The sequence below is a fragment of the Corvus cornix genome, chromosome 5, assembly GCF_000738735.6.
Source record: "Corvus cornix cornix isolate S_Up_H32 chromosome 5, ASM73873v5, whole genome shotgun sequence".
Classification (NCBI taxonomy): Eukaryota; Metazoa; Chordata; class Aves; order Passeriformes; family Corvidae; genus Corvus; species Corvus cornix.
The window spans coordinates 59,393,319-59,406,290 of record NC_046335.1 but is presented as its reverse complement, the minus strand read 5'-3'; the positions used below and the strand labels follow the sequence as shown (position 1 = coordinate 59,406,290).

The following is a 12,972-nucleotide window of genomic DNA, read 5'->3' as shown; positions in this document are numbered from 1 at the left end:
GAGGAAGGGATGAAGGGAGGCAGGGAGGGAGGAGGGACAAGTGAAGGAAGGATGGGAGGAGAGAGAAAGGGGTAAAGGAGAGAGGGAAGGAGGGAAGCAGGGAGAGGAGGAGGCAGGGATGGAGGGAGGAGGGAGAGGAGGAGGCGGGAGCGAAGGATGGAGGGGTGGGAGGAGGGAGGCCAGGGACAGGAGGGGCAGAGTCAGGGCTGGGGGTCGCTGAGACGGCCCATGAAGACGGGGAAGTCGCCGGTGTTGTGCCAGAGGACGAAGAGGAAGGGGCGCAGAGCCTCCAGCACCAGGGCCGAGCGCGCCACCGAGGTGGCCATGGCCGCCGCCGCCTCCACGCCGGCCTCGTCCAGTGCCAGCACCGCCCGGTGCCGCGCCGTGTCCACCGCCGCCGGGCCCCGCGCCAGCCCGCACAGCTCCGCGTCCAGGAACAGCCCGTAGTCTGCGGCACCCGGCCTCAGCGCCACTCCCGCGGCACACGGGGACACCGCGGCAGCGGGGGCCGAGGGGACACCGGGGACGGAGGGGGCACCGCGGGGACCCGCGGACACAAGGGACCCAGGGAAGACCGGGGGGACAGGGACGCTGGGGATAGGGGAGACACCGGGACACTCCGGGGACACTGGGAGGCGCCAGGGGACACGCAGGGATGCGGGGAACACCGGGGGCATGGGGGATATTTGGGCCACTGGGGACGTGAGAGACAGCAGGGGTAATACGGGGACACTGGGATGCAAGGGGACATCCGGGGCGCTGGGGACATGGGGGGCACCAGGGACGCGGGAGTGGGGGGGGGGGGAACTCAGGGGAAACCAAAGGTGTGGGGATACCAGGGACATTGTGGTCTTTGGGGACACGGGGGAAAGTGACCCCCAGGGGAGGGGTCCGTGGCGTCCTGCAGGGAGTAACGTCACTGCACAGGGAGTGATGTGACCCCGCAGCCCACCCAGCCCCTGCGGTGCCGTCAGAGGTGTCCTTACCCATGTCGTGCACCAGAGCCACCACGTCCAGGTCGAGGTCGAGGCGCAGGCGGGGCAGGGACAGCGCGGTGGGCCGGTGCGGGGTGCGGGCCGCCCGCCGCAGCAGCGCCAGGAAGGTCGGGGCGTCCAGCGCCCGCTCCAGGGTCTCCAGAGGCTCCAGGGCCCCCGTGGCATCAGCACCACCAGGCTCAGCCCCCCATTCAGCTCCAGCCGCCCCACCTGTGGGGCAGACCCCCACCTAAGGGCCACTGCGGGGACCCCGTGGGCTGGCACCCCCCCAGTGCCACCAGGGAGGTGCCAGCCTGGCATGCCCCAAAGTCCCAGGGGAGCGAGGCCACGGCCTGTGCCCCGTTCGGTGCCAGGGCAGTGACATCAGCCTGGCATCCTCCCCGAGCGCCGCAGGAGCTACGCCACAGCCTGGCACTCCTCCTCAGCGCCGCTGGAGTGGCATCATGCCACTGTCCCCCCAGCAGCGACCCTCCACACCCCCAGCGCCTGGCGGCCAGTCCCGGCCACGGCGTACCTGGACCTGCAGGCGGGAGTCGGTGAAGGAGGCCACCGGGTACTTGGCGCTGGTCATGGTGGGCACCTCGCGCGGCGGGTGCCCGGGCCGCAGGAAGGGCAGCAGCACCGTCTTCTTGCGGTCCAGCGGCGTGCGCCAGGCGGCTGCGGGGACACGGCACCGCGGCTGGGGGGCGGGGGCCACCGGAGGGCCGAACGGGGCGGTCCCAGCCCCGCGCCCCATGCCCGGCGGATGCCCGGTGGCGGGGCCGTACCGCGCAGGTGGACGGCGCTGAGCAGCAGCAGGCGGGGCTCGGGGGGCAGCGCGGACAGCAGCGTGGGCAGCAGCCCCTTGCTGGCCTCCCGCACCCAGGCGTTGATGCGCTGCAGGTCCAGGCTCTCGTTGCCGCTCAGGGCGTCCGGGAGGGCACCGTAGAAGCGCAGGGAGTCGTTGAGGAAGCGGGGCCGGAGGTGCAGCTCTGCGGGGCGGCACGGTGCCGGTGTCAGCCCGGCGCCCACCCGGCAGCGGCACCCCAGCGGCACCCGGTGCCCGCCTCACCTGGGTGGTGGAAGATTTGGGCGGCCGAGAAGAGGCCGGGCGCGCTGGCCAGCTGCTGCAGGGCGCCGTGCACGCAGTCCAGCCCCGACGGGTACGCCAGGAGGGCGGCCAGACGCTCCTGGGTCTCTCCGCGGGCGCCTGCGGAGGGGCACAGGGGAAGCTCAGTGAGCCGCCCCGGCTGGACAGCGGTGACACGGCGGTGCCGGTGCCCGCGGGCAGCCCCTCACCCAGCAGCAGGTGCGAGAGCCCCACGGCGACGTTGATGGGGGAGAAGAGCAGGTTGGCGTCGGGCTGGGCAGCCGCTGCCATGTGCTGGTAGAAGCGGAGGGCGAAGGTGCCCAGAGCCTCGGCCACGGCCACCCGCTGCTCCCCCGTGGGCTCCCCGCAGCTCTCGGCCGGCTCCTCGTCCCCGGGGCAGGGCGGGGCATCGGTGCCAGGCGTGGGCACTGCCGTGGTCCCCTCGGCCTCGGCGCCCGCCTCCTCCGGTGCTCCCTCGGGCGCTGTGGGGCTGGGGGCATCCCACCCATCCCATCCCAGGCCCTCGGGGTGGGCGCTGGGGGTGGGCACAGGCAGCACGGGGGCCTCCGTGTCCTGCGAGGGAGCCGGGGCGCGAGCAGGGGGCACACGCGGTGTCGGGTGCTCTCTGAGCAGCGTCATCCAGCTGGGAGAGGCCTCCAGAGTGAGCACCTGGGCACAGAGACTTGCGTGAGGGGGGCATGGGGCACCCGGGTGGGGAGCTCAGGTGAGGGGATGTAGAGGGGTGGCGGCCACAGGGAGCCCGGGTCCCTGGGCCACACTTACCGGGGTGACAGTGACCGTGGTTGTGGCCACCAGCCACGCCAGAGGCAGCCAGAGCGTCTTGGTGGGCATGCTGGTGGGAGGGCACAGGTCAAGGGCAGGAGAGACACCCAGCACCCCCAGCCCGGCACCTGCACCCCCACTCCCTGCACCACCCGTACCCCCACCCCTTGCAGCCCCACTCCAGGGTGCCCCCACGCTGTCCCCCCCGGGGGACCGGGGGTGGGAGGAGGCAGCACCCCGGGCCCACCTGGGTGCCCGGCGGGTCAGTCCCTGCGTGTCCAGCGGGCGCCGGGGGATCTGGCCGCGTCCGACCCTGCCTGGTTAAAGATTAAGGAGGTTCCCGTAAATCAGCCGGGACACGGCCGGGATGCGGGGGCAGCCGTGGGGGACGGGCAGGGGGGTGCGGGGGCAGCCGCGATGCGGCCCCGCGGCCCGTTTTGCTCCCGTCAGGCACACTCTGGGCGGGGCTCCGGCTCTCTGTCACCCACCGCCCCTGGGACCTCGGGGTGACGGGGGTCGCCGGCCGCCCCAGGCCGGTCTGTCCCCACCCACCCGTGCCGGGGGCGCGGCCGGAGAACCTCGTCCCGCCCGCCCAGAGGCGTGACTCCACGGAGCCCATCCCCGTGGCACCGGGCACAGATCACCATGGCCGGGCGGATCGCCAAGGTGGGCACCGGGGGCACCGGGACCGGACCATGACTCCGAGACCGCTGCGGTACCGGCGCGGGGGTCCTGGTGTCCGCACCGGAGCGGGGGCCGAGGGGAGCCGAGCCTGTGGTGCGGGGGTCCCGGTACCGGGGAGAGGCAGGGCTGGGGTGTCAGTGCCGGTGCGGGGGTCCCGGTGCCGGGGAGAGGCAGGGCTGGGGTGTCAGTGCCGGTGCGGGGGTCCCGGTGCCGGGGAGAGGCAGGGCTGGGGGTGTCAGTGCCGGTGCGGGGGTCCCGGTGCCGGGGAGAGGCAGGGCTGGAGGTGTCAGTGCCGGTGCGGGGGTCCCGGTGCCGGGGAGAGGCAGGGCTGGGGTGTCAGTGCCGGTGCGGGGGTCCCGGTGCCGGGGAGAGGCAGGGCTGGGGGTGTCAGTGCCGGTGCGGGGGTCCCGGTGCCGGGGAGAGGCAGGGCTGGAGGTGTCAGTGCCGGTGCGGGGGTCCCGGTGCCGGGGAGAGGCAGGGCTGGGGTGTCAGTGCCGGTGCGGGGGTCCCGGTGCCGGGGAGAGGCAGGGCTGGGGGTGTCAGTGCCGGTGCGGGGGTCCCGGTGCCGGGGTGCGAGGGAGCAGTACCGGGGTGCAGAGTCTCCGGTGCGGGGGTGCCGAATCCCCCGGCCCGTTTCAGTTTCGTTTCCCCGGCGGGGCGGCTCCGCCCAGGGGTGTGTCCAGGCTGGCGGCCCCGCCCATAACGGTGCGCCCGGTAATTAAACTCTGCCCATTAAGGCGTGGCCCGCGGTGTGACCCCGCCCGGAGGCGTGTCCGGGGTGGAGGATTAACCTATGGAGGGGGTCTCTCGGGACGCGCCCTTTGGGGCGGAGGTGTGTCCCGAGCGGCCCCGCCCACGCCTGCCCCACCCCGTCCGCAGGAGCTGGAGGAGGCGCGGCGCTGGGAGGGGGCCCGCGACGTGCGGCCGCTGGACGGGAACGTGCGGCGCTGGGGGGGGCTCCTGCTGCCCGTGCGTGGGGAGAGGGCACGGGGGGCTGCGGGCGGTGTGAGGGTCCCCTGGGCATGGGGGACATGCGGGCTTGCAGGGCAGATGGCCCCCTGGGGGCATGGGAGGGACTGAGGGTGACCCTTGGGACCAGGGGTGACTCAAGGGGGCGCTGAGTGAGGGTCTCTATCAGGACAGAATTGGGGAGGGTCCCTCTGAGGACACTCTCGAGTCCTGGGCTGGGGACGCTGGGTGGAGGTTCCCCTCCTGAGGGGCTTGGGCTGGCACGGGGGAGGCTCTGTGGGGGGCATGGGGGTCACTGGGTATCAGGGCTGGACAGGGGCCTCCCCCGATGGACGCTGTGGCAGAGGGGGCTGAGGTGCCGCCACACCCCGGCAGAACAACCCCCCATACAACACGGGCGCCTTCCGCTTCGAGCTGACCTTCTCCCCCCACCACCCGCTGGAGCCCCCCGCGCCCACCCTCCGCACCCCCATCTACCACCCCAGCGTGGACCCCGAGGGCCGCGTCTGCCAGCCCCTCACCGCCCACGAGCACTGGCAGCACACCACCCGCGCCATCCAAGGTCGGCACCGCGGGGACGGGGGGCACAGCGCCGGGGGTGCCCCTCTGACCGCCCCGCCCCTGCAGTGCTGCAGGACCTGCTGCTGCAGCTGGACAGCCCAGACCCGGAGCGGGTGCTGCGGCCGGACGTGGCCCGAGAGCTGCAGGAGCGCCCCGAGGAGTTCTGGCGCCGGGCAGAGGAGCACACCCGGCTCCACGCCGAGCCGCGCCCCGAGCCCCGTACATAAGGCAATAAACTCTCTCCATCGCCTGCTCTGGCTCCGTGTGGCCTCACTGGGAGGGCGGGGGGCTCCAGGAGATGCTGCCCCCCACACGTGCCAGCCCTGGGGGATGTCACCCTCCTGGTGGCAGAGCCAGGGCTGCGCCCAACCCGGCGCCAACGCCCAGACACTCCTCGGTGCCAGCGTCCCTCCCTCCAGAGACGAGGCCACCACCGCCTGGCACCGCGGCCTTTACTGCTGAGGGACAGAGCGGGGGACAAAGAGGGGGCTGGCACAGCTGGGGGCCTGTGGGGGACCCTCTCAGCGCTTCTTGGTCTTCACGAGCCCCTTGGCCACCAGGCAGCGGTACAGCTCCTGCACGTACGTGTACACGCACTTGGCGTCCGGCACCGGCAGCCGCACCATGTCCTCCACCTCCAGCAGCGGGGCACAGCCCGCCCGCTCCCTGTGGGGGTGACAGGGCGGTCACCGGGGCCGGGAGGTGGCCGGGGGGGACCGGGGGCCCGGGGCTGCGCTCACGCACTCGGCGGTGGCGAAGGCCAGGGCGAAGTTGTCCCGGCGGGCGTCGGGCTCCAGGGTGGCGAAGTCGAAGGCGTCGGGGAAGAAGCTGTGCAGGAGGGCGCAGAAGGCCAGGCCGCTGCCCCAGCTCCCCGAGAAGTTCTGCACGTCCACGTGCTGCGCGGGAAGGGGGGTCAGGCCAGCCCCGGGCCCCCACCGGACCCTCCCGCCGCCCCCCAGCTGCACTCACCGGGTACCCGCGGGTGCGGGCGCGGCACCACTCCAGCAGCATCGTCTTGACCGTGGCGGCTCCCCCCGAGCGCCGCAGGTGCGGGGCTGGGCCCTTGGCAGCCCTGGGGGGATCTGGGCTGTGGGACCCCCCACACCCCGCCATCCCCCGTAGGGACCCCCAGCCCCTCTGTGACCCCACTGCTCCCTGACTCTGGGCCCCCAGTGCCCCACGGTGACACAGCTCCCCCCTTACTGCCCTCCCTACCCCTGATTGCCCCACGCCCCCCAATGTCCCCTCTGTCCCATACCCTCCCTCATTGCCCCATGCCCCCCCCAGTACCACCCCTGCCCCACGGAGCCCCAGTTCCCCTGTAACCCCATTGCCCTGCGCCCCCACCATGGCCCCCAATTTCCCCTGCACCTCCCATTGCCTCAAGGCTTCCCAACGCCACCACCGCTCCATGACCCACCCATCCCGCTGTCCCCACTGTCCCGTAGCCCCCCAGTCCCCCCGTGTCCCCACTCCCTCAATGCCCCTCCTGCCCCCCACTCCCTGTGCCCGCCATGGGGCCAGGCCCCTCTCACCCTCCGAACTTCTCCAGGATGGCGCTGCGTCCCTGTGCCCGGGACCCCACTCGCGGCCGCCCCCCGGCCCCCTCCAGCCTCAGCCTCTGTCCCGCCGAACCGGGGGCTGCCTTTTCCCGTGGCCCCCCTGCTGGAGCACCCCTGCAGGCACACACGGGTGGGACAGCCATGAGCACGGGGCTGTGGGGTGCCGCTCCTGGGGAGGGGCAGTGCCGTGCCACCTGTGGGGACACTCACTTCTTGCTGCCCCCCGCGTCCTCGGTGGTGCCAGCTGCAAGGAGAGCGGCAGGGTCAGAGGGGTGCAAGGGGGCACCCACACCCCCTCTAGGCACCCCTGGGGCTCAAGGTCCTTTCCCATGGGGAGGATGGACACCGTGTGGGGCAGCGGTGACCCCAGGACACTCGGGTGCCATTGCCCACATGGCTCTTACCTGAGGAGGACGCTGGGGATGCTGGGGACGTAGGGGTCGTGGGGGAGGTGGGGGACATGGGGGATGTGGGGGACGTGGGGGACGTGGGGCTGGTGGCCCCCTCTGGGGACGAGCAGGGAGCGAACTCAGGCCACAGCTCGTCGTCCTCGTCCTGAAGCCAAGTGGGCTCCTGTAAGCAACAGGCAGGGTGCCACTGCCAGCACGGGCGGTGTCACTCACACAATGTCCCTGGCACTGTCATCCCGGCCTTGGCACTCTCACCCTGCCCCGGCAAAGTGAGAGTGTCCCCATCCCTACCACGGCCGTCCTCCCCACCGCCTCCTGCCCTGGCTGTGCCGCCACCTCCCCTCCGACCCCTCCTCACCTGTCGGCGCCGGGTGTTGCCCGCTGCTGCCGGCGCCGCTTCCCCCCGGTACCGTCCTCGGTGCCCCCTCCGGTGCCCCCGGCTGTCCCTGCCTCGGCACCGCCACCACCGTCCCCGGCATCGCCCCCGACATCGCCCCGGCACCCTTGGGTGCTTCTGCCCCGCCATCGCCGGCAGCCTCTCCCCCCGCGCACCCCCCCGAGCCCCCCGAATCCTCCCGTTCCCCCGCCGTGTCCTTCCCTTCACCCCTCGTGTCCCCCGCATCGCCCCCCGTATCCCCTCTCCAGCCCTCGTGCCCTTCCCTTCACCCTCCGTGTCCCCCCCATCGCTCCCCGCTTCCCGAGCTTCCTCCCCACCCTGCGGGGTCGCCGCTTCCCCGCTGCCCGCCCCCGGCCCCGCGGCGGGGTCAGAGGGGGTGTCCGGGGTGGGGCTACCGCGGGTGGGGGTGCCGGGGGTGGGGTGTCTGAGGTGGGGGTGCCGGGGGTCGGGGTGTCCGGGGTGGGGGTGCTCGCGGTGGGGGTGTCCGGGGTGGGGGTGTCCGGGGTGGGGGTGTCCGAGGTGGGGGTTTCGGCGTCTCCCGGAGCCTCCATGTCGCTGCGGTCACCGCTGCAGGGGCACGGGGCCGTCACAGGGGAGGCCCCCGATGACGCCGTGAGCTTACCCGTGCCCCCCCAGCCCCCTAGCCCGGGTAAGCCCCCTCCTGCCCCTGTCCCCACGCCCTCCTCCAGCCCCGGCACTCCCACGTTGGGCACCCCGGTTGCCCCACCCAGGCTCCCCCGTTCCCTATCCCGACACCGCAATAACACAGCCCGGTCCCTCCACTTCTTCCTGCGGCCGCACATGCCCCAAACCAACCCTCCCATTCCCCTCCTGCCCCACTCCCCGTCCCTCCCGTGCCCCATGTCAGCACCCCTGTGCCCCTCCCTGCCCCCATGTCCCTCCCGACCACCCGTATCCCATCCTGGCGCCGCCATGTCCCTCTCCCGACCCCACGCGTCTTCTCCCGGCCCTCCAGTTCCCACTGCCGGCCCCCTGTAACCCCTTCCCGGTCTCCCTTGCTTCCCCGCGGTGTCCCTACCCGGAGCCCCCCGGCCCCTACCCTCCCGGCCGCTCCCCGCTCCACCCCCGCCCCGCGTATCCCCGTTCCCCGGGAGCCCCCCGGAGCCCCTCGCCCCGTACCCTCCGGCCGCTGCCGCTCCGCCGCCCCTGCTGCGCTCCGGCCCCCCCGCCCGGCGCTATTTTTACCCGGCGGGGGCAGGTGCCGCCTTCACTCACCGCCCACCCGCGGGGCACGCGTGGGGCCGGGCCGGACACCCGGGCACGGCTGGGGCGGGGGGACACGCCGACAGTGCCAGCCGGACAGCGGTGACACGCCAGAGGAGCCCACGGCGGGGGACCGAGCCCGTGTCGGAGGACCCGAGGGGCACAGGGGACACGGACACCCCGGGCAGGGACAGGGAGACTTGGGGGTCACAGGCACACGGGCGAGGCGGGGAACACAGACACGCGAGGGTACGTGGGAGGACACAGCGGGGACGCGGGCACACGGGGGACGCGGGGAACACGGGGAGGGCGGGGACACAGATTCCCCGGGGGCATCGAGGGACACGGACACCTGGGGGCAGAGGTCACCCGGGGACAGCGCGGGCAGGACGGCGGGACTCAGGAGGACCCAGGGAGAGGGGAGACAGGGAACACAGAGCGGGGGTCCCGGGGGACCCGGAGCTCCCCGGCCATGCCCGGGTTCGGTCCCGGCGATGGCCACGCCCCCTCCGGGCTGGCCACGCCCCCTCCGGGCTGGCCACGCCCCTGCGGGGCAAAGGCCGGGCAGAGCGCGCGCCTTCCCCTCCCGCCGTTCGGCCGCCGCCACGCCCCTCCAGCGCGACCAATCAGCTCTAGGGACGCACCCCTGGTCCCGCCTCCGCCCCACGCGATTGGCCGGCCCCGGCGCTGGGGCGGGGCCGCTGCGCGGGTGGGCGGAAGCGCGGCGCCCACGTGGTTCCTGCAGGGAGCCGCCGCCGGGTCCCGAACCGAGCGGGACCGGGGGGGTCCAACGGGGCCGATCCGAGCGGGGCCGGGCCCAGAGGGACCGTGGTCGGGACCGGGACCGAGCGGGGCCGGTGCTGGCTGCCATGGATCCGCTGCGGGCTCAGCAGCTGGCGGCCGAGCTGGAGGTTGAGATGATGGCCGACATGTACAACCGGTGCGGCCCGCCGGCGGGGGCAGTGGGGGGTGTTGGGGTACCGGGGGGTGTCCGTGGCTTGGGGGACCCTGGGGCGCTAGGGTTGGAGGGGTGTGCGGGGGATCCTAGGGGACACCCGGAAAATGAGGGGCCCCGGAGGTGCCCGAGGAAGGGGGACAGTGGGGGGGGTCCTAGGGGTGCCGGGGATGGCTGTGACGGGGGATACTGGGGGGCGTTGGGGTGCAGAGGCCGGGGTCCCGGTGCGGTGATGATCGGGGTACAGGAGGTGTCGGGGTGCAAGGGCTGGGAGTGCCGGCGATGGCGATAACGGGGAGTACCGGGGGGGTGCTGAGGTGCGGGGCTGCGTCCCGGGGGTGGCGACGGCGGGATACAGGAGATGCTGGGGCGCGGGGTGGGGGTCCCGGGGGTGGCGATGGCGGGGTACAGGACGTGCTGGGGCGCAGGGCCGGGCCCCGGGTGGCGCGGGGCTCAGGCGCGGTGCGGTCCGTGCAGGATGACCCAGGCGTGCCACCGCAAGTGCGTCCCGCCGCACTACAAGGAGTCGGAGCTGTCCAAAGGGGAGTGCGTGTGCCTGGACCGCTGCGTGGCCAAGTACCTGGAGGTGCACGAGCGGATGGGCAAGAAGCTGACGGAGCTGTCGCTGCAGGACGAGGAGCTGCTCAAGCGAATGCAGCAGGGCACCGGCACCGCCTGAGCCCCGCACCCCAATAAACCGGGGGCGTCTGCTGTGCTCCCCTCGCCCCCCAAACCCACCCCGTGGCCGTGTGTTGGGGTACGTGGTGCCCGTGGCTGCTGCTGGGAGCCCCCCTCGCTGTCCCCAGCTGCCCCGTGCCGTGTCCTTGTGGGGAGCACCCCTGGATGCCCCCCCCGGCTGGACCCAGCCCATGTAATCCCCTGGATTAGGCAGAGCCGGGCTGAGCCCCTTGTAATCCCCAGTGGGGTGGGACAGGGCTCAGCCCCTCCCTTTCTGTCTGTGCTGGGGGTCACCAGAGGGGACAGCCGGGGGGCTCTGCACTGGGACACAGCCCCGGAGGGGCAGGGCACAGGGACACCCTCACATGGACACCCCCAGGACACCCAGCCCCCGGCTGAGGATACACAGGTGGGACCATGTGGGTACAACCCAGGGACACCTCTGCCTGGGCAAAGACGGCACGGGGACAGCCAGAGACCACAGGGGAGGGGGCATGGGGACACCCCCACAGGGACAGCCTGCATGCACACACACAAACTGACAGCCCCCCACACCCCTGGGGACAGCTGCAGGGGACAAGGGGCACATGGACACCCAGGGAGCTACACCCGCTGAGGGACACCCCACCCTGTGTGAGGGACCCCTGCTGAGGGGCACCCCAGGGCTGACACACGCCCCGAGGGACGCACGGTGGGTGGGCAGGGGCCGTGTCCCTGCGCCCGCAGCCCGGCAGCGTGTGCTCCGTCTGTGTGCCAGTGCCTGCGGCAAGTGGGTCAGGCTGCGCAGGGCGCGGGTGACGGCGCGGGGGTGGCTCTGCGCCCCGCGGCTCCCGTGACACCCGCCAGCACCCTGCCGGGGGTGCGGGGTGTCAGCGTCACGGGAGCCTGCGTGTCCCCGGCCCCGCGGTGGCGCTGGGTGCGTGTGGCCACACACCCCGCGGGGGGTGTCCGTCCGTCCATCCATCCATCCATCCATCCATCCATCCCCCCCGCAGCGCCCTGCACGCCTCGCTGCCCTGCTGCCCGCCGTTGCCATCAATATTTCAGGAGCGGCAGGCGGTGACCTGGAACGGCAGTGGCCCCCACCCCCCCGCAGCAGCCAGGCCCTGCTCTCCCAAAATAAGACCATTTTTAATAAATAATTTCCCACCTTTTGGTTCCTGTTGGGGGTTTTTCCCGCTCAGGATGGGAGGGGACCCCCTTCTGCATCCTGCTGCCCCCACCCGCTGCCTGTTCCCCGCAGTTCTTGAGGCCTCCCCCGGGGAGAAGGGGGGCACGGGCGCCCCAAGGAGCCGGGACCCCCCCCTGGGGCGCCGAGGGGGGCTCAGAGTCGGGGCAGGATCAGAGCCAGGAGGGGCAGGAGGACGGGGGCCCGGTGGGGCGCGGCGGCGGCCATGGGGGCGCAGGGGTCATGGGGGCAGCTGGCGTCCTCGGGGGGCCCGCGGGAGTCACGGGACGGGGGGGGCGGCCGGGGCTGGGGTCCCCGCAGGTCGTGGGGGGGCAGCCCGTCGCGGTAGAAGGCGGAGGGCGGCGCGGCCGGGAGGGTGCCGGGGCGACCCAGCGCCCGCCCCGGGGTGCCCATCACCGCCACCCCATTGCCGCCGCCGGCGGTGCCATCTTCCATCTCCTCCTCGTCGTCGTCGTCGTCGTCGGGGCAGGCGTCGAAGTCGCGGGGGCGGAGCTGGCGCAGGTCGGTGCCGCGGCGGTGCGGGGGGCTGGCGCATGGCACCGGGGAGCTGGAGACGCGCGTGCGGCGGAACCAGGCCCAGAGCGGGCGAGCGCGGCAGTCGCAGGCCCAGGGGTTGGCGTTGAGGCGCAGGAACTGGAGCGAGGGCAGGGCGGCCAGCGGGTCCCCGGGCAGGGCCACCAGGCTGTTGTTGAACAGGTAGAGGATGGTGAGGCGCGCCAGCCCCCCGAAGGCGCGGCGGTGGATGGCTGCCAGCCGGTTGGCGTGCAGCAGCAGGCGGTCCAGGCTCGCCAGCCCCCGGAAGACGCCCTCCGACAGCGCCCGCAGCCGGTTGCCGTGCAGGAAGAGGTGGCTTAGGTTGGCCAGGTCGGCAAAGAGGTCGTCCTGCGGGGAATGGGAGAGGGGTGGGCGTGGGGTGGGGGTCCACAGGGCTCTGCATCGCCTGCAGAGCCACCGGTGTGGGCCCCACGGAGCCCTGCCCTGGCATCACCCATCACCCTCTCCCGTTCCCCTGCTCCATGAGCACCACACAAGGCCTTGTCCCGCGTCCCTGCCGTGCTGGTCACCCGTGGTCCTGCCCCACGGCCCGTCACCCCGCTCCATCGGCAGCTCCTGTCACCGCCCCGCTTTCTGGCGCCGTCGGCACCGCCTTGTGTCCCACATTCTGACTCCGCACCCCCTCACCCTGCCCGGCCCCACCTCTGTGCCCAGCACCCGGCCTCACCCACCTGGAGGTAGAGCAGCCCGTTCTCCTGCAGGTAGAGGTACTGGAGGCTGCGGAGGCCGCGGAAGATGCCGCTGGGCAGGCTGGCCAGCCGGCACCGGTACAGGTGCAGGGCCTGGAGGCGGTGGAGGCCGTGGAAGGTGTCGGGGGCCAGGACGCGGAGGTGCGGGTTGTCACCCAGGTCGAGCTCCTCCAGGGCGGGCAGGTGTCGGAAGGTGCCCGGCTGGATGGAGGAGATGTTGTTGGAGTAGAGCCAGAGGGTGACGGTGCTGGG

The 12,972-nt window shown here is 73.1% G+C and overlaps 5 protein-coding genes across 6 annotated transcripts in view; 2 read left to right on the top strand and 3 right to left on the bottom strand.

The window, feature by feature from the left end:
* Nucleotides 1-109: 109 nt before the first annotated feature.
* Nucleotides 110-3,481, bottom strand: SERPING1 (serpin family G member 1). The gene is given in 10 exon segments (XM_039553232.1): nucleotides 110-448; nucleotides 987-1,145; nucleotides 1,148-1,205; nucleotides 1,510-1,652; nucleotides 1,763-1,966; nucleotides 2,047-2,184; nucleotides 2,274-2,733; nucleotides 2,848-2,917; nucleotides 3,095-3,164; nucleotides 3,400-3,481. Coding segments are annotated over 10 exon segments (1,617 nt in total). The 5' UTR covers nucleotides 3,467-3,481; the 3' UTR covers nucleotides 110-200.
* A 61-nt stretch (nucleotides 3,482-3,542) lies between these two features.
* LOC120410100 (ubiquitin-conjugating enzyme E2 L5-like) lies at nucleotides 3,543-5,313 on the top strand. The gene is given in 5 exon segments (XM_039552957.1): nucleotides 3,543-3,638; nucleotides 4,411-4,504; nucleotides 4,749-4,868; nucleotides 4,871-5,062; nucleotides 5,128-5,313. Coding segments are annotated over 5 exon segments (663 nt in total). The 3' UTR covers nucleotides 5,289-5,313.
* A 183-nt stretch (nucleotides 5,314-5,496) lies between these two features.
* Nucleotides 5,497-7,600, bottom strand: SMTNL1 (smoothelin like 1). Its single transcript, XM_039553233.1, has 7 exons — nucleotides 7,392-7,600; nucleotides 7,028-7,196; nucleotides 6,834-6,867; nucleotides 6,597-6,737; nucleotides 6,031-6,133; nucleotides 5,806-5,957; nucleotides 5,497-5,727 (listed from the first exon to the last, which is right to left on the bottom strand). The coding sequence occupies exons 1-7, from the start codon at nucleotides 7,557-7,559 to the stop codon at nucleotides 5,583-5,585; spliced, it is 912 nt and encodes a 303-aa protein (XP_039409167.1). The 5' UTR covers nucleotides 7,560-7,600; the 3' UTR covers nucleotides 5,497-5,582.
* Nucleotides 7,601-9,371: 1,771 nt separating this feature from the next.
* TIMM10 (translocase of inner mitochondrial membrane 10) lies at nucleotides 9,372-10,346 on the top strand. The gene is made up of 2 exons (XM_039553188.1): nucleotides 9,372-9,594; nucleotides 10,087-10,346. Exons 1-2 carry the CDS (start codon nucleotides 9,524-9,526, stop codon nucleotides 10,286-10,288), a joined length of 273 nt encoding a protein of 90 aa, XP_039409122.1. The 5' UTR covers nucleotides 9,372-9,523; the 3' UTR covers nucleotides 10,289-10,346.
* Nucleotides 10,347-11,399: 1,053 nt separating this feature from the next.
* The window catches only part of RTN4RL2 (reticulon 4 receptor like 2), a 4,449-nt gene continuing 2,876 nt past the window's right edge, over nucleotides 11,400-12,972 (bottom strand). Inside the window, exons 3-4 of one of the 2 annotated variants that reach the window (XM_039553187.1) lie at nucleotides 12,703-12,936; nucleotides 11,400-12,358 (exon numbers count right to left, since the gene is read on the bottom strand). In XM_039553187.1, coding sequence (XP_039409121.1) covers nucleotides 11,612-12,358; nucleotides 12,703-12,936 — 981 coding nt within the window. In that variant the 3' untranslated portion in view covers nucleotides 11,400-11,611. Of the gene's footprint in view, nucleotides 12,359-12,702 lie in introns of both variants that reach the window. The other variant, XM_039553186.1, reaches the window with a different exon arrangement.